The sequence below is a fragment of the Mustela lutreola genome, chromosome 11 (assembly GCF_030435805.1).
Source record: "Mustela lutreola isolate mMusLut2 chromosome 11, mMusLut2.pri, whole genome shotgun sequence".
Lineage (NCBI taxonomy): Eukaryota > Metazoa > Chordata > Mammalia > Carnivora > Mustelidae > Mustela > Mustela lutreola.
In genome coordinates this window covers 90109192-90132611 of record NC_081300.1, presented here as the reverse complement: position 1 = coordinate 90132611, position 23420 = coordinate 90109192, and the positions used below count along the sequence as shown (strand labels likewise).

The following is a 23420-nucleotide window of genomic DNA, read 5'->3' as shown; positions in this document are numbered from 1 at the left end:
TCTTTGAGGAGGAAAAAAATAGGAAAAACTCCATCTCCTCTTTTTTTGGAGCCCGTGTGTGGAAAGGTGGAAAAGAAAAGTAAACCTCAAGTTCATATATAGGTTTCTAGATGTGTTAAATGATGCCAAATGAGAAGATCCAAATGAGAAGAAACTTCTGGAAGTCCTGGTGGTTTATAAGGAGCTTCCTTCTTGCCTCATCCATACTCAATGTGACTGCTGGATCCACCTCTGCCTGGGTTGCTCTTCACCTACACTACCTCCTTTTATTCCCCATAGTTACCCCATCTTACTACTCCAGACAGTTGATTTGATACTACATAGAACTCTTTTATATGTAAAATATCAAAAATATACTACCATGTTTGTAATGAACCTTTATAGTCCAAAGGCCTCTTTATAACTACACATGCACTTGAGATCAAAATCAAAACTATGAAAATGCTGGCATAAAGGGGTGAAATTTTGTGGAAATTTTATCGTCCACCTTTAATGCATATTTTAAAAAATAACTTTGTTTATAAACGATATTAAACGATCTGAAAGAGAAAAAATAAAATGATAAACAATACTATTTCTGAATTATGATCACTTGATTTTGAAAAGTAGATCAGTTTCATTTATAATATAATAGCATATAAAGTGCCATGAGAAACTAGGATGAAATTTACAGAACAGGCCTTAAACGACTGATTTGTGTAGTCATTCATTCCACTGTTTGTTATCTCATTTAATCCTCAAAATGACCTGTATAAAGAAGATGTCACTACTATTACCTTCTTTATTATTCCTACTCAGAGGTTAGAAAGCAAAACACAGAATATAATACATGGACCATTCTGACTATGTACACTAAGACCATAATTAGAGAGGGGTAATAATAAAGCCCTAGATTTCTGTCATCTATTTCCAAAGGAGCAGTCTACTGGCTGGTAGATTCAGCCCCATTAGTATATATTTGTAATAATGTATATGTGTCTTTCTTTCTTGAAAAAGTCACACATACAAAGAGAGAGTTCTAATTCCTGAAGTCACGTGTTACAATTCTTAATGCTTATATTGTGGGTCAGAATAAGTGACTCCTGCTCATCCACCTCAGTCTATCTGACGTCACCCCAGCCTTAGCTCCAACGTGACACCTCGGTAACTTCAGCTGTTTCTGAAACTATCTGCCTTGTTCAAAGTAATTACTGCATTAGCTCTTAAAGAAATCAGATACACAAGTTACCAGCATCCCAACTGAAGGCCTCCTCATGATGTACTCAGAAGAATTAAAAGAAATCTGGAAATCTGAAAAGCTTCATTTACAGAAAATCAAAGCACAAATACAAAATTCTTTGTTCTACAGCATCTCCAGAACATACCCTGTACTGTACTCCAAAAGTGAAACACATTCTAATGTACCAGTAATAACCTTCAATGGAAGAATCCTCTGGTTTGAAATGTACTTAACAAATATTTTATTGAATTTTCACTAGGTATTTTTAGCACTGTATGTTTCTAAGGGTTGAGGGTAAAGAGAAGACCTTGTCAGTATTGTTAGTAACTTACCTTTTTGAACCCACAACATGCTTAAAATTATTAAGGAATAATGCAAGACAGTTATGTATTTACGTGATTATAATCAATGTTCCAAACCAGCTTATAAGTCCTTAAGAGACTTGTAAACAGAGGGCTGTAGAGCTAAAGTTGAAAAGTAAAAGCACATAGTCCCAGTTTTTCTATTTTCACATAGTGGGGGTTTCAGGGATACCACAATATCTTGCTCTTTCTTTAAGGAACTCTAGTTGAGAGTGACCTTTCTTTTCAATAATGAAACTGAGGCCTAGAAAATATTACTTATTTAAAGACACAACAAATCGTCAGCAAAAGATAGCTGTATTTCAGAGATGTGAACCACACTCTGATACAAAGCTTAAATTCTAGACTTTAAAATTATAATTAAGAAACAAAAGATGGCTTAGGGCGCCTGGGTGGCTCAGTGGGTTAAGCCGCTGCCTTCGGCTCAGGTCATGACCTCAGGGTCCTGGGATCGAGTCCCGCATTGGGCTCTCTGCTCAGCAGGGAGCCTGCTTCCTCCTCTCTCTCTCTCTGCCTGCCTCTCTGTATACTTGTGATCTCTCTGTCAAATAAATAAATAAAATCTTTAAAAAAAAAAAAAAGAAAGAAACAAAAGATGGGAGGTGGCATGCTACAATGAAATTGACACAATACTTTTAAGACCACTGAGATTAAGTTTAAGATTCTCCAGCTAATATTCCAATTTTCTCTTTCAGTGAATCTTACCTTCTACTTTATCCTTTGTTGTGTTTAAATCTCAGCTGACAGAACAACTTTAACCAATTGTCTTCAATCATACATACTAACGTATCTCTTTGTTTTCTTACATCCTCAGTAACTGGTAACACTCTGTAAATTACACTGGTCAATTTCAGTAGTACATACTAATACTTCAAATGCTGGCCACCAATGTTCCTTCTAGGCTCTTCTGTGCACAACCAATTTAGAGCGCCTCCCCTCACCCCACCCTTCTTTCTATGAGCCATGTTAAAATCTCAAAATGTGTTCAGGCTGCTTCTACTAATAAGAGTAGTAATTCACAGAGCGCTAATGGAGGACAACATCCAACAGAGTAATGTAGGCTTTTTACTAGGCAACGCTTAAACTGAAGTAATTAATAAAGAGCCCAACTGCTCAAACTTGAGACTTGAGGAAACCCTTCAATAACATAATAATACTGAAGAAAAACTCACATAAAGCCAATTATTATAAGAATCAAAGATTTGTAACCAATTTCTAAAATGTAATACTTTAAACAATCAACTTTTTTTTTTTTCTTGAGAGACAGAGAGAGAAAATGAGAACACGTGCGTGTGAGTGGGGATGGGGTGGGGGAAAAGGGAAAAGGAGAAGCAGACTCCTCACTGAGCAGGGAGCCCAACCTTGGGGGCTCAAATCCCAGGATCCCAGGATCATGACCCTGAGCCAAAAGCAGATGCTTAACTGATTGAGCCACACAGGTGTCCCTAAAAAATCATCTCTTAAGCATGGTAAAGGCAATCTTTTTTGTTTTAAATGATCCAACTCAATGCTTTAGTAGTTAGAGGTAAAGTTAGAGGACTTTTAAGACATCCTTGGGCAAACTAAATAGATTCACAACAAAAAAGTGTATTTCATTCAGTTCAACAAAACCTTCAATATTCTTTGTACTAGAAATTAATAGATGTAGAGTAGAATAAAAGGGAAAAAAGATGCACACTGGACACCAAAATATGATTCTGTTCTAAAGAGTCAATGATGGAATGATACAGAAATAGCAAAAAAATGAAGGAGACTAAATTCTCATCTTCCTTAGTATAAATTCAAGTGAAGACTAAAAAAGTCTTTTTTTTTTTTTTTTAAATAAATAAATAAATAAGAACAGAAGTGAAAACATACTCTTAATAAATTTAGAGGTAAAATGCCAGGGTAAAAACAGCTAGAAAAGTTGCCTCCATAGCAGCTCAAAGAAGACAGATCAAAGTCAACTCTATGCCAGGCAAGGCAGAAGGGTTGGGGGAGAAAGATCATGCACAAAGAGAAAAGGAGTTTAGACAATGCTAGGAATTGTGAAAGGCAACTGTGGCTGGACAAAAAGGCTTCTACTGGGGAGCAGGGATGCCAGATAAAGTGCGGGTAACATCTAAAACATAGCTGACACCACATAGCATTCTTATGTGGGAGAGTACCTCACCAAGAGTAGTCTGACAGAAGTCTGTAAAGAAACTAACTGAAATTTAAATAAAAACTTAAAATATGTATTTAAAAGAAAAAAAGAAATGAAACGAAGAGAAGAGAAAAGAAAAGAGAAGGGAAGGAAAGAGAAGGGAAGACAAGTCAGGTCAAGTCTATACAGGGCAGAGTGATTAGAACCAGGAGAAACTTGAAGTCAAAAGATGCAGACAGAGGCGCCTGGGTGGCTCAGTCATTAAGCGTCTGCCTTCGGCTCAGGTCATGATCCCAGGGTCCTCGGATCGAGCCCCACATCGGGCTCTCTGCTCAGCGAGAAGCCTGCTTCTCCCTCTTCCACTCCCCCCAGAGTGTTCCCTCTCTCACCGTGTCTCTCTCTGTCACATAAATAAAATCTTTAAAAAAAAGATGCAGACAAGCAGAAGACTATAACAATAGACCCAACATTAGGACAAGGAGGAGGTTCCATAATATATAAGTTAGTATTACATCTTAGCACCCAGAGGTTTCCAAACTCTTCAACCATAAATAGCAAGCTATAATGCTTCAACTTTACCTAACTATTAATAAACCCTAAATGAAGTATATATTATCATGCTCGCCTGATAGGTTCTCAGATACACATTTAATACTTTCTAAGAATCACACTTAATAAAAGCTTTATTTTTACAATATTCTCGAACACTTCAAATATACCAAAGAGGTAAGCCAGATGACTATAAAATACATTAGTACTCTCCTTTTTTTTTCCCTTTGATTCCTTTATATAAAAGTTCAGCAACAGAATTAGAATGCAAATAAGTATCATGTTTTGAAACTTACACCAGAATGGAGATGATTTTTATCAGACCTTAAAATATGAAGTAAAAAAAAAAGGCTTTAAAAACAGAGAAACAGCTCATATTAGTATTTTAGGGGTAGAATCAAGATACAATATGCCATTTCTTATATAGCTTGTAGCCATTATATAAATAGGTTTATAGCAGAAATATTTAATTCATTTAATGCAATCACATATAAAAATATTTTAATAGCAATCGTCCTCTCACATAGGAACCTACCAGAAACATAAAAAATTGTATTTATCCTTAACTTTTTTTCTAAATAATTACAACCACCCACCTCTTCCACCACTAATGGCAATCAACCACCATTAAAACAATAGCCACAGGGCTCCTGGGTGACTTGGTTGGTTAAGTGACAGACTCGTGATTTCGGCTCAGGTCATGATCTCAAACCCATCAGGCTTTGCACTCAGTGAGGAAGTCAGCCTGTCCCCTCTCTCTGATCTTTCCCCCACTCATATTCTTTATCTCTCTAATAAATAAAATCTTAAACACACACACACACACAAACCCAGCTGCATGCTAGGTTCTAGACACTTTATGCTATCTTACCTAATCTTACTCAATGTTATCTTACTCAGGCCTAAACAATCCTAAAAACAATTTCCATTCTTAAAAAAAAAAAAAAAAAAAAAGCACAAACCTAGGCTCAGTTGTTTAAAGGAGAGTGAAATTTGCTTATGTAATCTTAACATTTTAAATTATGTTTCAATAAAATGATGGAAGAAAAGATGTGAGGAAGAAAATTACATAAAGTCAACCAAAAGCAACAATTTCAAACAGTATTCTTAACCTTCTTTTAAGAAATGAACATCCTTGCCTGAAGGTGAAAGAGAAATGTCCTGAAATCTAACTCTAATCTGTAATGCTTTCTTTCCCCCTAGTGCCAACATCCTATGCAGATGCCACAGGCCCAACATTTTACTGAGAGCACTCATCTCACCTTTCAAAGAAAGGACCCATTTGGCCCTTTCTTTAGTTTGGTAACCTCCTGAAACTTTCTTTCTCTTACTGTCCTGTCCCATTTCTCATTCTACCTCTTTCCCTAAAGGAAATTAACAAGGACTATTTACGAATATTTCTGTAAAGTTTTAAATGTGACTTGGGACAAGGCTTTATATAAATGTCAACTTAGAAAAGAAATAATAAAAACTTTTCATGCCTTTACATTTTTTTAAAAAAGATTTTATTTATTTATTTGACAGAGAGAAATCACAAGTAGTCGGAGAGGCAGGCAGAGAGAGAGAGAGGGAAGCAGGCTCCCCGCTGAGCAGAGAGCCTGATGCGGGACTCGATCCCAGGACCCTGAGGTCATGACCTGCGCCGAAGGCAGCGGCTTAACCCACTGAGCCACCCAGGCGCCCCTATGCCTTTACATTTTTAAAAAGATGTTTTGTGCTTATGAGTTTGGGGGAAGAGACTATAAACATTAATATTTTTAAAACAGTATATAACACAAAAGCCATTAATTAATAAATTGAGAACAACTGATACCACCCAAATACTGAAATCACCCAGAAAACAGGTGTCATTTGATTAATTAATTAAAATACTAAAATTAAAGTCTCAGGCCCAGATGCTATTTTTAATAGAAAAACAGTGCAAATCTAAGTGAAGCACAGTTAACAGCAGGTTAACAAAATTATAGTGTTTTTCTTTGTCCTAAAATATTCATTAGGTTCCATTTCAGGTAATAATAAAGTAGCTCCTCCCAAACCAACAGCTCTCTCCCTGCGAAAAATAATAACCAAACTTGTGAAGAAAATATTAAAATCTGCTAAAAATAAATGTTACTAAATAATAAACTTACTAAACACAGGCAAGAACTTAAAGAGGGGACAAGAGTCTACACATAAAAAGAAGCAACAGCACTGTGTGAGCTTCCCCTTTCTTTAAAGAAAAAGTTTTTAACAAGAGCACAGATTGAGCCACATGCAGAGACTGAAACTAATACAAATTCCAATCTTACTGGCTTTGAAGAACCAGAGGACTGAGTTCAAAGAGACCAAGCAGCTGGGGGCGCCTGGGTGGCTCAGGTCATGAACCTGGAGTCCCAGGATCAAGTCCTGCATCAGGCTCCTTGCTCAGCAGGGAGTCTGCTTCTTCCTCTGACCCTCCCCCCTCATGCTCTCTCTCAAATAAATAAATAAAATCTTTAAAAAGGAAGAGCGAGAGAGAGAGAGAGAGATCAACCAAGCATCTAGAAAATGAGAAAGGAAAAGCCTGGGAAGAAGACAGTGAAGATAAAATTCTGACCAAATCTCTGGTAGACACCCCTGCAACTAAGACTAAAACAGTGGTTTCTCAAACAGGGGCATTGTGGCCTCCCAAGGGACATCTGGCAATATCTGGAGACATAGTGGATTGTCACTACTGAAGGAGGAAGGCATTACTGGCATTGTGCAGATAGAAGCCAGGGATACTGTTAGGCATCCTATTGTGCATGGGACAGTATCCATAACAAACAATCATCTGGCCCATAATGTCAACAATGCTGAGATTGAGAAACCTTACATTAAGAGAAGTAAAAAGATTTCAACTGCTAACCACCGCAGGTGTGAGACAGGAGGTTGGAGTCTAAGTTCAGATAAAGTTCATTGCTTTAAAACAAATCAAAACAAAAGCCTAAACTAAATCAACATTCTTCAGTGAAATAAAACAGAATCCAGAGTCCTTATATTATTTTCAATGCCCAAAATGTAATTCAAAATTATTCACCAGATGAAGATAAAGCAAAATCTAACCCATAATAAAGACAAAAGATAACCAATGGATATAATCCAGATACTGTATTTAGTAACCAAGATTTTACAGTAATTATTTTAATTATGTTTACAGACGTAAAGGAAAATGTGTTCATAGTGAATTAACAAAATAGGTAATCTCAGCTGATTCTCAGTGGAAGCAAGAGAAAGATACAGTGGAAATTTGCAGAACTGAAAACTACTCTATTGAAAATAAAATATGGTCTTTATTCTTAGTGCTTCTTTCAAAATCTGTCTTGTGCCCATAAGATGATGATTTTCACTAAATCCTGACCATAAGTATATTAAAAACTAAATGGAGGTGAAAAGCATGATATCTAGACAATCTGATATTAGAAAACCCATGGCAGGGGCGCGTGGGTGGCTCAGTGGGTTAAAGCCTCTGCCTTCAGCTCAGGTCATGATCCCAGGGTCCTGGGATCAAGCCCCGCATCGGGCTCTCTGCTTGGCAGGGAGCCTGCTTCCCTTCCCCTCTCTCTGTAGTACATTAAAGAACAAAGTATATATTTTACTGTAAAGTGTTTAAAATCCTTCTTGAAAGTAGGCAATATGTATTGAAACAATTTTAAACTATGAAAATCAATTATTAATGTTGAGGATATAAGTTTTGATTGTAGTCTCCTTTAGAGCACTAACAGAACAAATAAAAAAATTTAAAATGGTGGTAATTCTGTTTTGGTTATTAAGGAAAAAGGAAAGAAAGAAAAACAAAGTAAAAAAGCTCCCTAGGGCACCTAGGTGGCTCAGTGGGTTAGATGTCTGCCTTCCACTCAGGTCCTGGTTCTGAGGTAAAGCCCCACATCAGGCTTCCTGCTGGGCAGAGAGCCTGCTTCTTCCCCACCACCCCTCCAGCCACTGCTTGTGAGCTCACTCTCTATTTCAAATAAATAAATAAAGATCTTTTTGTAAAAAAGAGAGAGAAAAGAAGAGTTACCTGGACAGCATATAGTTAACTACCATCACCTCTAGCTGAACTGGTCTTTCAGTTAAAATCCTTCTCTGCATAATGTTTGTGAACAAAACAGAGTGTGTACTACATGAAAGACACTTTTTAAAACCACAGATAGTTAACACTGATTTTTAGCACAGGCTCTTTTTTAATGTTTCTCTCCTCCCTCTCTAAATGCAGCAGTTTTTCCCTTTGCATCTAGTTGTAGTCAATATAGCAAGAATCCTATATTCAGTGTCTTCATTTCAACCCGCATTTGTAACTCAAACTACTACAACCTCAAATCCACCACTCCACTGAAACTGCTCAAGGTATAGTCACTCTGACTACATAACTGCCAAAGCTATCCCATCTTTCTACTATGTATTTTACAGAGCCTGTATGGCAGCCACAGTGAATCATGAAACTAAAAATCCGTGGCTTTGGTGACATCAACCCTCCTGGCTCTCACTTGTCACTTACCTTTCATAGTCTCCTTGTGTATTCCTCTTCCTCTACCCACCTGCAAATGCCAACACTCCTCAAGACTCTAACTGCATCTCTCTTCTCACTTTGCACACAATTCTCAAATATATTCAAGTGACAAAATACATAGTATCTTCTGCTATATCTTATCAGCAGATAATTACTGAAAATGATAAGCCAGCAGAAAATGACTATGTTTTATAGATTTTTTTAAAAGGCCGTGAAACTAGGGATGTGTGATTAGATAAGTCCAAACTGTTCCATTAATAATCTTTTATGGATTTCCCATCAGCCAGCCCTCATCACCAGATACATGGCAAAAGGTACCACCTGTAAAAAGTCAATTTATGATAAAAACTGAAAATGATGATCACCAATGACCATATTTTTCTGCACACTAAGAAGAGATTCCCTTTACCTTTCACACTGCAAGCACCTGTTTACATGTCTGCTTATGGTCTGGATGAGGGATTCCTTTCCCTGCCTTTTCATCTGTGCATCTCTAGACGGAAACACAGATAACTTGGGCATCATAAGAAAAGTAAAGGGAAAAGGATGGGAAGATGCCTGAGAAGTCAAAAGGAATGCAGGGAAGGTAGTGGGAAGGAAAGAGAGGGCAGGGAAGCTTTAAAGTGCTCTAAATATTCTCCTACATCAAAGTACTTCATCTTGTTATATCAAATCCTTTTTTTTTTCTTTTTTTGCTATTAAAACCAAAAGGTGAGGGCATTTCTTGGATATATAGGTGAGGTATTATGAAAACATAAAAAAGAAATTAATCTGTGGCTCTAAAGTAGAAAAAATACCCAGATGAAACAACACAGAAGTGGTCAAAATTATATACTTTCAAGTATATATGAGCTCCCACACATGCATATTTCCTAGCAGCACATACGAAAGTAATTAGAATATTTAAAACTATATAAGGCTATTTGTAGTATCATCCAAGAGCAGGTAGGTTTGCCCACAAAGAAGAAACAGCTGATCAATTCAGAAAATGCACTAGCAAAGTACGTATTGGCGTTAATTCAATGCCTGATACTAGTGCATCTGATACTAGAAAAAAATCAAAGGTTCGAATGATTACTGGGAGCAATCAATTATTTTACTAAAATTAGCATTCAAAAAATAAAGTGTGTAAACTTCAAGTCTGCAGTAATCAAATACAGGCTGACATGAGACTAAACAGAAGCAATCTCCATGAATAATTTCTAAATTATTTTAAAGGAATGCAGTTTTCACTTTTTTTTAATTTGAGAGATATTCTTATATCTCTCAAAAAAAAATTTATTTTTATTTGAGAAAGAGAGAGCACAAGTCGGGGGAGAAGGGTCAGAGGGAAAGGGAGAAGCAGACTCCCCACTGAGCAGGGAGCCCAGCTCCCCCAGGAGCCTGATATCAAGACTGAGCCTAAAGCTGATGCTTAACCAACTGAGCCACCTAGGCGCCCCTTCACTGGTTTGTATTTAAGCATATCCTGGAAAGAAAAAAGTTTTTTTCAAGTTCAACATTCTTTAGAAACCCAGAAACTGTGTATGTTTGATGTAAGTTGTCACAACTCTTTAGGAGAAAGCCAAAGTTTTCTTTCCTACCTATTATATTCTTTTTTTTTTTTTTTTTTTTTTTTTTTTTTTTTTTTAAAGATTTTATTTATTTATTTGACAGAGAGATCACAAGTAGGCAGAGAGGCAGGCAGAGAGAGAGGAGGAAACAGGCTCCCTGCAGCAGAGAGCCCGATGCGGGGCTCGATCCCAGGACCCTGGGATCATGACCTGAGCCGAAGGCAGAGGCCCAACCCACTGAGCCACCCAGGCGCCCCGTACCTATTATATTCTTAAGGATATAAGTAACAGGGGCACCTGGGTGGCTCAGTCATTAAGCATCTGCCTCTGGCTCAGATCATGATCTGATCATTAACATTTCTATACTACAAGAAAATGAAGTTCTATAGGCGCCTGGGTGACTCAGTGGGTAAAGCCCCTGCCTTCAGCTCAGGTCATGATCTCAGGAGTCCTGGGATAGAGTCCCACATCCGGCTCTCTGCTCAGCAAGGAGCCTGCTCCCCCACCCCCTCCCCCGGCCTCTCTGCCTACCTGTGATCGATCTCTCTCTCTCTCTCTGTCAAATAAATAAATAAATAAAATCTTTTTTTTTTTTTAAATGAAGTTCTACCTTCAACCATGAATATAAAATCCAAAAATAATAATTCAATTACATTGCTCAGAAATCAACAGCCTCCCAGTTACAAATTAAATTATCTAAATATACTACACGTATCAGTTACATTTGGTTTGCTAAAGTTAGGAATACTTCTGGGATTTAAATCCCAGTGCAAAGATATATAGATGTTATATAAAATAGATCTGGTAACTACATTTAACTTCAAACATTAGTTTTTACTATTAAAATACTGACTGCTACTCTTTCAGTCCCTTTTTTATTTCCACATTTCCCCATCATCCCCAAATTACTGTGAAATCACCATACAAATGCCTATAGCTATGGTTCAAAAGTTTCGGAACCAGCTCTGTTCGTTCACCAGCTGTAAGAATAACACTGAGCATGAAGAGGTGCACAGCAATGAATGGTAAAGATCATTGTATCAAAGCAACACCGTATAAAAGCAACACCATATATAACCATTCACTTATCAACCTAAAAGCCCAAACCTGAACCACCAGTTCAGCCCACCTGAACCCTAAACGAGTTACAGAAAATCTACATTATCTGTAAATTTGAGGAAACACTAAGATGGAACAAATGCATTAGTTAGACCAAATCAATATAAACAAAAGAAAAAAATTTCTCTCCATCAAAGCATCTGTAAACAAAACCACACTTTTACACACCCATACACATTAGCACTCTTTAACCAAAAGTTTTATTATCCTTTTCAGGCAAACTTTTTTATACATAACACCTACTTCCTATTTAAATACATTTTTGGTGCTACCTGGTGGTTTAGTGGCTAGGATCATAAATACATTTTTGCGGGGGCGCCTGGGCAGCTCAATCAGTTAATGCTAATTAATTAAATCACTGGTAGGAACACGAAAAGTTAAGAAAGTAAAGGTTCCAAAAGAAGCAGGAGCTGTCAGCCAAAATTGTGGCAAACTACCTAAAAGGATCTAACCTTATGGCTACCATGTAAAACTTCAAGAGCTCTTATCTGCAGCCAGAAGCTGGAATCCTTAGCATGGGGAAAGCTCACACACAGTAAAATAGAATTGAGATTGTATGCACTCCTCTTCAGAAATGAAATAATCACCCATCAACTTAGGACTCCAATTAAGTCTATGCTGTGTTCAGAGAGGTAAGTGGAGTAAATATGTGGCTTTGAAGGCTCTGGCTTTTGATCCTGGTTTGATTGATCTAAAATTCCATGCATGTTTAGTATAAAGGACTGCCTTTAAAGCCATGCATACAATAAAAAATAGTTGCAAATTTAGGATTGTTTAGAAAAATAATTTACTGTCCTGGTTGGAGAATTCTCAAAGAAGTATTCACTGACTTTTAAGGGGAATCAATCAATTCTATAAAAACTATCACCATTTGAATTCAGCTGACTATTTTTAAAGTTATGCCATATAACACTATATAACACTTGAAGGAAGGAAGATTTATAAAAAAAAAAAAAAAAAAGGACAATGAAAATAACAAAATAGAATATTTTCATTCCAAATAGTGTCGTAAGAAGGGGTTTACACATAAATTATTGATAATCTTTCTAGTCCAATTTCCAATATTCCACAAAATTTATAGAATATTTAATAAAATGTAATCCAGTAATCTATTTTAATACCTCTAAATTACTAAGGTTATTAGAAAATACATAAGTTGCTTCCCCCACCCACCTCTTCCCAAAACACAGTAGTGGTCAAGCAAAAGGAATGAAAACTAAAAGCATAAGACTCACCTTTTGTTGACTGGTTTTTCATCCTTTTCATAGGGTCGGACAAACCACTTTCCAATCCTAACGAAGTTCTTATCCATTAGGCACCTACAATAATTACACCAAGAATTATATTTATAGTTTCAATAACAAATTAGCGAGTCATTAAATCAAATAATCGCAGATGAAATACGCTATTGAAAATAAAAACATCGCTAAACTGTCAAAATGTTTTATCATTTTAAATTTTTACATTACAAAATGCTAAGAGAACCTTTGACTTTGGGCATATTTTATTATGCGTTATTCTTGCACATGGAAAAAAATATGCACAATTAATTGGTGGATATATTCCTGAAATGTCTTAAAGTTCTGAATCACTTCAAAACCAAACAAACTTTAGCATTATTTCCATTCTTGGGTCATCAAGAATATTGGGGATATGAGTAGCATTCCTTAAGAGTACCTCACAGGTAGTCTTCCTAGTTACTGATGCTCATTTCGCAAGTTATAATGCTGACTTTCTGGCTTGGCATGTGATATGCAATGCTTTCGCACAGACCTCAGAAAGAGAAGCACTGTGGAGCCTCTTCTACTTGGGGTGTTTTCTTTTATAGGCGTGGTGAAGCACATGGCAATGGCTTTGCAGGAAAGAAGGAACTGCAACCATTTCTTTAAAAGCAATTATCAGCTTCCCTTATATCTAAGTTGGGCCTCACTTCTGTTTCCATGCTGTATTATGTACATTGTGTTTCAATGTCACAGGGTAACCTTTCTGATGACACATTAAATGGCAACTCGACTCCACTCATATGATACCAAAAATGCACACAATTCAACAGGAGTGACAACAATATAGGCAGCTATGACCAAGTTCACTTCTGTGCAGGCAGATGACAGCTATATCATAACTGCCATCTGGCCGATTCCGAGATGCCATCATCCGCAAGGGGTATCCTTGATTTTAAAAATATAAAAATGTGGGAGAAAATGTACATTTTGAAATTGATGAAATTCAGCAATCCCTAACATTATTCAATGAAATGACATATACTTTGTAAGAAAACCTGTCAGAAAGTTGGAGTAATTCTTCTAACCACCAGTAAAAGAGCTATATAGCAATTCTTTATTCAATATTCAGGCAATTCTGCACGTGGCTTTTCCCTCTGTAATTTCCATACCATCAAGGAGGATGGAAACAATTCAAGCCTTCACCCAACTCATTACGGGTCAGATGGGTGAGTAAATGGCAATGGTTTCTGCGGCCGCAGTGTTACTCCCTGTGGGCAGAGCCGATGTGGAGCACTGCTGCACCAAAAAATCACTGGCTTCAACTGCTTTTATTTTGAAAATAAATTTCTACAACAATCCTTCTTGCTCACAGTGTAGAAAATCATTTTTAAAGCAACGCAATCTGTTTTCCTAAGATTATAAATTAACTTGCTTTTAGGGTTAAAGACCATGTGACCATTAAAGTTAGAACAGGAGGGTGCCTGGGTGGCTCAGTGGGTTAAGCCACTGCCTTCGGCTCAGGTCATGATCTCAGGGTACTGGGACCAAGTCCCGCATCTGGCTCTCTGCTTGGCGGGGAGCCTGCTTCCTCCTCTCTCTCTCTCTGCCTGCCTCTCTGTCTACTTGCGGTCTCTGTCTGTCAAATAAATAAATAAAATCTTAAAAAAAAAAAAAAAAAAAAGAACAGGAAATGTGAATACCCAATAAGGTGGAAGTACTCAAGAAATGAAACTTAAAACAAATCTCCACAGTTTGTACCTTAGCTCTGAGACTTCACTGTATTCATCAGGCAGGCAGGCAGGTAGGATGGATGGATGGAAAGATATTTCCATTGAAACACTCTAGTGCTGGTGACAGATTCCTTCCTCCAATAATACTACCAATAATTGCCACTAGCATCACTACCACCATCACCACATTTGATGACCAGGTGCAGTATACCATTTAATTATTGTAAAATCTATTATGAGATAGATGTTATATGCCAATTTTTACACTTGGAGAAGCTAAGGCCCAGTGAGAATATCACCTACAGAAGGTCACACAGCTAACTGACAGCAGAGTGGAGAGTAAGCCCAGGTATACAGCTGATCCCAAGACGAGAACATTTAACTATTACCAGATACGGACTCTCATGCTGTCTCATTTCTGAAATTCTTTCCTCATTTTCAAAGTCCAGATTCATCATGTATTTGATGAGCCTATTTAATGTTTCTTTATTCTCTAAGAGCTGTTATTAAGTTGAAGGTGTTCTTAAAAATCGACAATGCTTAGCATGAAAGCAATGGGGCATGTAACAGGTACAAAATCACATCAAACACTAAACACAGTCTTCTACTGCCACACATCCTCACTTAATAAATAACACTTAAGTATTCATACTCTCATATATGTCTTGAAGGTCAGAATTCAAAAGAACCATTTATTCAATAAGAGAAAAAACAACATGAATATATTGTTTAAGTACAGGGGAAAAAAAAAACAAGGCTTCAGATAGTGTAACAGAAAAGAAAAACAGATAAAATATCTCTGACTAAAAAAGACAAAGTGTAAATAAAGCTTATTTCAAAATCCTTGCCCTTCTATGAAGTAGAAGTCACAAGTCCTATTTGCTGATTTCATTCCAGTACAAACAAACAAGGGGTTAGAGGTAATGGAGCAGCACATAGCCAAGACCACTCAAGTACAAAGGCAAAAGGCAAAAAGCTCATGAAAATCCTGAGAGTCTGACTCGCTGTGCTGGAGCTCCCACTATAGATCCTACTTCTTTGTCAGGCAATGTCAAAAACGGTTATTATCACTAATACACAAAACAACCATGGAAACTACTGACTCTTGAACCTGAAACAATCTGGTTCCAAATGATAGTCATAAATGACTTAGTGATCTTCAACTGCTAATCAGTTTCTATGTGATCAGTGATTTCCTACACATGAGAAACATGAGAACACAAAATTGCTATGAGTAAAGTGCAGCTGACTCTTCCAACGATCTAAGGTTCGGGGCTCCAACCCCCCGTGCACCTGAAATCCGCATGTAACTTTCGATTCACCCAAAACTTAAGTATTCACAGCACACTGCTGACCGAAGCCTTACCAACAGCATAAACAGATGTTAATCTGTTTTATATTTTGTATGTTTTGTGTATTATGTACCACAGTCTTATAATAAAACAAGCTAGAGAAATGAAAATATTAAGAAAATCACAAGGAAGAAGAAATATATTTACAGTACTGTACTGAACCCTACCCACCACCACCGCCCCCCCCCAAAAAAAACAGGTGTAGGTGAACCCTATGGAGTTCAAACCATGTTGTTCAAGGGTCAACTGCAGTATTTTTATTCAGTTTTGTAAGTACTGGATTCGCAACTGGTTTATCTTTACATGAGGGAGCAATTTCAAATGTCATGTTCAGCAGTGATATGGCAGAGAGTTAGCAAAGGGTTGGGACAAAATTAATGAAGTTCCTGAGTACTGTGGCCCTGACCCCCAACCTAAGACAGAATTAGTTACTCAGATGTAAAGATGGGTTAAGTATGAGGATGAAGTTTCTTTTCACTCAAGAAACAGGTTTAAAGAACTGAGCAACCATCACTATCAATTTTTACACTCTTCAATCTCCCAAGTTTCAACTATACCTGATGCAAAAAACAAAGTTCACTCAATTTCTCTCTCCCTCTCTCTTTCTCTCTCTCTCTCACGCACACACACACAAACAGAGAGAGAGAAACAGAGAGACATATGGATACTCCAAAACTAATACAGAAAGAAAGAATTTCCATCTGGTGTTTTGTACTTGGGTCGTGGGATGAAATAAGAGAGGAGTGCGTCTTTGCTGAGGAAGACACTTCTACCACCTGATGCCTGGGACTATACAGGTTGGCTCAAGAGCCGACTTATACTGAAAGACTAAGCCCTTGGTTCTCAATCATTTTGTGGTTATGATTTTACAGTATAAGTAACTATAATGAAAGTTACTATAGACTCCTCTCTCTCTCAAATAAATAAATAAAACCTATATATATATATATATATATATATATATATATATATATATATATATATATATTTTAATGGGGCACTTTGGTGGCTCAGTCACTTAAGCAGCTGCCTTCAGATCGTGTCATGATCCCAGGGTCCTGGAATGGAGCCATACATCCAGCCTGCTTCTCCCTCTCCCTGCCTCTCCCTGTTTGTGCACATGCATGCATGCTTGCTCTCTAATAAATAAATAAATCTTAACAATAATAATTTTTAAAAAGTTATTATAGACTCTTTCTCCTGAAAAATGCATAGAAGAGCAAAACACTGCATATAATTCCACAGGGCTGGTGAACACTCTGAGGCAGATTCTGAAGTGAGAACTTGCATATAAAATACCACTGATCACTAGTAACCCTGCTTTGCCTGGAATCCCTCTTTCAGCCCACTCTATCCTGTCCTCCCCTAATTTAATTCTGTTCATCTTTCTTGTCCCAGATCAGCCAGCACAGCACTCTAACATCTACAAATCAGCACTTTTATCGCCAAGATAAAAGTGCTTTTTATCGCTGAGTTGTAATGATTCATTTCTATGGCTCTTTTTTCCCCAAGAAACTATGAGAAATCTGGGGGCAGGCACAGTACCTACCTTATTTGCTGGCAATATTCAACAAATATTTAAATGCCTGTTATGTAATATGCTATATGTTCTCCTCTATACTAGTAGCTGCTCAATAAATATCTGAGAAATGAATGCTGTACACTAAGGAGTGTTTTTCTATTCACAACATAACAGTGTTATTCTTCATGTCTGCAACCATTAATCATTGGCAGCCTCATACTATTACTTGAATTTTGTTGTGTGTATATGTTCCCAGCTAGTGAATAATGTTGGGAGGAAAAATAAAATCTACATATTTCACTTTTTTTATAGCACATGAGCTCTCACTCCACACTAAAATCATAGTAGATATTCAACATGTAGGGAATTACATAGATGCTTTAAAAAAAAAAAAAAAATAGATAGGAAGGCCAGCACAACTGTCCATAGAATTCAATTATACTTAAAGAACAGAATTAAATCATTTTAAGAGAGATAATTCTAGAGGTGCCTGGGTGGCTCAGTCATTAAACATCTCCCTTCAACTCAGGTCATGATCCTAGAATCGAGCCCCACATGAGGCTCCCTGCCTGGCAGGAAGCCAGCTTCTCCCTCTCCCACTTCTCCTGCCTGTGTTCCCTCTCTCACTGTGTCTCGGTCAAATAAATAAATAAAATATTTTCAAAAAATAAAAGAGAGAACTTTAAAGTATAAAAACTGAGTAACATCAGAAATATAATTTCACCTTTTTATATTCTATAAACCTTTATTTTTTAAGGGACAAAATTTATATTTAACTTGACAAATATAGCCTATCAGACACTTCCTCTACCAAAAACTGCTTCAAATCAACATCATAAATAGCACCAAGAATGAAAATTAAGCCTAGCTGTTCCAGTAACCCTAGTCATTACTGAGATTGCCAAAATTACCTTCCTATCAAGATATGACATAATTCAGTAAAGTAGCATAATAGTATCTTGCAAGGTCACAATGTGATTCCAGATTTATAAAACGTTCTTTAAGCAATAATTCCAGGAAAGTATTTCTCTTTAGAAAATAATTCCCAGCCCCCTACTATCTCCCAAAAAAAATCACTGATTCAAGAATAAAACAGCTCCTGAAAAATGAAAATGAAATCAGGTTGTGTGCTCGTATGTGCATGTGTGCATTTGTATGTGTATACATGCACACATGTTTCTGGGTTATGAGTCATAGGACTCTAAATAATTAACTACAAGACTGTGCCTCCAAATTGGCAAACCCTGACCTCCAATCCCAACACCATGGCAGACCTGGTGTAAGATCACAAGTGCCAGAGCAGCAGCCACAGCGTAGCTCAGCGAACTATTTCCCAGATGGGACCATTAGGAGCTTTAGAAGGGAGCCACTACCGGCTCTGGATCTTCTGTGCACCACAAAGTATGCAGGTGTGACAGTTTTCAAAGATTAAAAAGTCCAAGGACAGCGTTGCTCTACCACACCCTGAATCAAAGTACATTTTAGTGTTATTATCTCGTTATGGAGCTGCTCGGATAAACTCAATTTCATATAATTTCATAACAGAAGTTCCTCATCAGCATCAAAGCCCCTACCTTACCACTCCAATCTATACAAATACAAACGCAAAAAAGTCTCCTTCCTAAAAACTAATCTCCTTCCTAGAAATCGCTCCCAATTCCTAACCAAATAAAAGAAAGTCCTATAATCTAAAAAGCTGAAGAAACTTTTTCTCAACTGATCCATTCTAGCTTCATTATTTTGGGTTCCTACTGTGCCCTCTGGCACAGTAGTGCCAGTGGTGAATGCTGTCTCCTCTGGCCAAGTAAACCCTATCATTTTCATCCTTTCCAAAATCTCTGTAAGGTTAAGCATCCATTCCAATGCTGTTCCAAAGAACCTCTCCTCTAATTTCAAACTTTTTGTTTTAATCAATCCCACTGTCCAGACACACATCTTTTTAAGTCTTAATCCTTTCTCTGTCCTAAAAATATTAAATAGATAAATCAGTTAGTCTTAGGGGGAAAATGTTTCTCTCTAGACATTTATAAGTAGATACACGCTTTACCCACCTGTGTGTGTAGTGTTTATAGTGATTCTTCCTTTAAAAGAATGTGCTCCTTAGATCTAAAACCTCATTTTCCTACTTCCTTTAGAGAACTGCACACTACCACAATTCAATAAAATGGGAATTTGTTGATTCCTCACTTCCTGCTGTTATCAAATTATACCCAAGGACTCTCAATGCTGCAAAATTATATCACCTTTTCTTCAACTAGGCCTGATCCTACCACCATGCTCATGTGAATATATTAATTATTTTTAAATTTTTGAACAAGTACATCCAAGGACAGTGCTCATTTGCCCTCTGATGATCACCTCTATTAAATCACAATATCATAGGACATTGAAAGCTTATAATACACAAATATAATGCTACTGCTATCATAATTATAATTCCAACTTCTTCCATGTTATTTTTACTGTACTTTTCCAAATGAATATCTTCCCTCTAAACACCAACTCTTGGCAAACCAAGAAGCTCTGGGCCAAAGGCAATTCTATAGCTGTGTTATAAACTACCATGGGGTGACTATGCTGGCGATCCATTAGGAAAGCAGCACCAGTGGACTATTCTAAAGGGCCACTATGTTTTACAAATGTCCAATACTCAGAGATTAAAGTCTCCCTAAGTAAGTATGGACAGGATAGAGCATAACAGCTTCAAAAGACCCATGTATGTAATCTTCCGTTGTGTGCAAAGCAGTGATTTGCCCTTGAGAGGAAAAAAAATACCGTTCCATCAAAATCAATTTATGTGTTTTATTCTAAAAACTTAAGATAATTAAAGTTAAAATATACTAACCACATTTAATTTGACAGCATTATGTTAGACACTTTTAAGCATTTCTACAAAGCAATATGAATGCAAGATTTTCCAAAATCCCACATGCGATGCAAATTGCTGAGGCAGCGCTAAAACTCAGTGATATGAACTGCACATATTTCTTGGCTTTTTCTTACACCTCTCCAACCCAATGATTTATTTCACTGAGTTACAGTTAGGTAAGAAGGATACAGTATACTATGAAAACCACACCAATTACAGTAACATAGGAATAATAGCCATCAAACCTGCAATATTAAAAATACCAAATGAAGGGGCGCCTGGGTGGCTCAGTCCTTAAGCGTCTGCCTTCGGCTCAGGTCAAGATCCCAGGGTTCTGTGATCAAGCCCCGCATCAGGCTCAGCTATTTGGCAGGAAGCCTGCTTTTCCCTCTCCCGCTCCTCCTGCTTGTGGTTCCCTCTCTCACTGTCTCTCTCTCTCTCTCTCTGTGTTAAATAAATAAAATCTTAAAAAAAAAAAAAAAAAAAATTCCAAGTAAAGAAACTAGTGGAAAAGATCGAAGGTTTTAGTTTTCCATGACCTCTTCACATCCTAGCTCTTTTTCCACTAGTGAGGACTGTGAGGCAGCCTGAACTTGAAACATGAAGTGTAACCTTTGGGAAGTTCATTGTCAATACATAACAAAATCTCACTAAATTGTAAAGACTGATGAAAACAATCTGAACTCGGACATTATCAGAAAATGATGGGAAAATCGGCAGACAGTCTACATAGGTTACAACAAAATTAATGATATTTTATCATTCCAGGTATTTTGCCCAAAAGGGATAATCAGTCCTTAAGAAAATAAGCACACTTACTATCTCAAAAGAGAAAAAATATGCATGATTGCATCATCTAAAACTATAAAACTTAAAAGACCCAAACAGTCTCAGATACTAAAATTCTGACTCAAAAAAAAAAAAAAAAAAAATCACAAGACTATACCAAAAGAAGTCAATAAGGTTCAAAGTTTTTAAAAATGTGTATAAATACATGCATGACTGTGTTTTTAAAATATATCTGTTCTTTAGTAATATAACCAACACCAATTTGGAGAACAGAGTATGAGAAGGAAGAAGGCCGCAGTCAAGAGGTATGGTAGATTGTATTGTATTTTCAAATACGCTCTATACCTCCCTGGGGGTGGGGGTGGGGGATTAACATCAAGTTGTTGCCATGTGACTTGGGTACCTCCTACAGGTACAGAAACAATACTTCCTCATCCGTTTAACTTTAAGCTTGGTGGCAAATTTCTCAGCTAATGAAATGCGAGAGAAACATCATACACCACTCCTAAACAGAGGCTTCAATGAGCCATTATGCATCCTGCCATTACTCTTTGCTCTTAGTCAAGAGCCCAGTCAGTCTCTGAGAGGGCTGCCCGATCAACATGATTCCTATCTGGAGGCAAGAGGATATAAAGAATGCTACCAGTAAATGACTCACAGTGGGCAAGCAGCGTGAACAAGAAAAAAACTTCAATTGTTGCAAGATAGTAAGATCTTTCAGGTCTTCTGTTACTGCAGCATAACTGAGCCTAACCTGACTATAGAGGAGGCCACTGAAAAACTTCATCAAACACTTAATGACAGTAGGCCAGTAGCAGTCAAAATGAAGAGAATGGGACTAACTAGAGAGATATCTGGAGGGTGGGGGTGTGGGGTTATCCAATATTATATGATAAGAACCATAAACCAAAGAAACAAAAAACTGAAGGGGACCAAGATATTGAACAGGCCATCACATGGAAGTAGGATTAGATAAATTATATATGAGCCCCAAAGAATAGGATTAAGGTCTTTTTAAAACAATTACAGGAAACAGACTTCTGCTCAGCATAAGAGACTTTCAAACAATGAACTCTGTAACATTCAACTAACTAATGGAATGTTCTGACATTTCTCTGAAAATGAAAAGAACTCCTTTAGAAAGCTGTGCTCACACAACCAGAAGTTTTCAAGGAAAGGAGGATGACCACATAAAAAAGGATATTATAGAAAAGGATTCCAGAATTATCTGGGTAAACAGGCTAACTGACTTAATTTAGTGTCCAAATTCTGAAAATAGTATTACTGATATTTCTATTTTCTAATATTAACAGTGAAGGAATCTGACAGAACACCACCTTAAATTTTCTAATATTAACAGCCATTTATGAGCTCTTATAATGAGAAAGGCACTATGCTGAGCAAAACAATCCTTCACCATTTTAAAGGTAAAGAACAAAGACTCTGCAAGCTTAAGTCACTTGCCCAAGTCATATATTAATTAAGCTGGCAGAGCAGAGACGTAAAACATCTTCCATCTCTGAAGGTAATGAAGAAATGGATGTGTTGCCATGTGTGCCCCTGTATTACAGGCCAGATATGTTATACAGGCCAGATATGTTAGCTTCTACATGACACCTTGAAGGACAATGCTCTTGAGTAACCAACAGTGAGGTTTTTGGTTTTCGTAATGAACAGATGACACTGGCTAGGCATATACAGTGCAGTGTATGCAAATACTGCAGAGCTATAGGAGGAATAAGTAAATGAAAGATAAAATGTTTTAAGCCCTATTGCCTTAGAATTTAAAATATTCTACACATATCAATACAGTATTAAGTATTACCTCAGCACCAATCAATAGCAATAAAAATGAAATTATTCTGTGTCAAGTTTACAATGTTATCTTAATTTCTATAGTGAAATTATTTTTAATAAACCACAGCAGTAACTCATCCTCCTGTGCTCACTAGCAACTGCTGCCTTTTGGAAAAAAGATCAATTTCTATGACTCCTACTTAGCTGTAAGTGAGAGCCTCTCAAGGTAGTTAATGGAATTGCTTTTTAATTAAACAAATCCATATCTTAAAAAATACAAAAAGCAGAAATAATAAACCACTAGTATAAGCTTTGTTAATATGCAAACTAGGAAAAAAATAGTTTGGGAAGCACAAACACCCTGCAGGTAATACATTCCTTGATGATCTGCTTCAATAACCTTAATTCTGGCTTTCATGCTAGAAACTCAAAACACCCTCACTGGGAAACCCAGTCAATCTTTCTGAATAGAATAGAAAGGGCAAGGCATGATAGAAAACTGCCAAGCCAGAAATAAGAGAGGAAACTGTATTTTAATAAATTTAGGCTGTACACAGATTTAGTAAGTTTACGGGAAATGGTCTAAGCTAGGGACAAACAAAAGGGCAAGAAGCATGTGTTAGCCAAACCAGTTTCTGGTGATAATGAATAAAGAGAGCTAAAAACCACCATTTAAAAGGATTCCCTGCCTCATGAGCAGGCTA

At 37.1% G+C, this 23420-nt stretch overlaps 1 protein-coding gene across 2 annotated transcripts in view; it reads right to left on the bottom strand.

The window, feature by feature from the left end:
- Positions 1-23420, bottom strand: part of MED13L (mediator complex subunit 13L) — a 294362-nt gene that overhangs the window by 118140 nt on the left and 152802 nt on the right. For both annotated transcript variants that reach the window (XM_059139468.1, XM_059139469.1), the window contains exon 4: positions 12670-12753. In XM_059139468.1, the coding sequence (XP_058995451.1) occupies positions 12670-12753 (84 nt within the window). The remainder of the gene's footprint in view (positions 1-12669; positions 12754-23420) is intronic.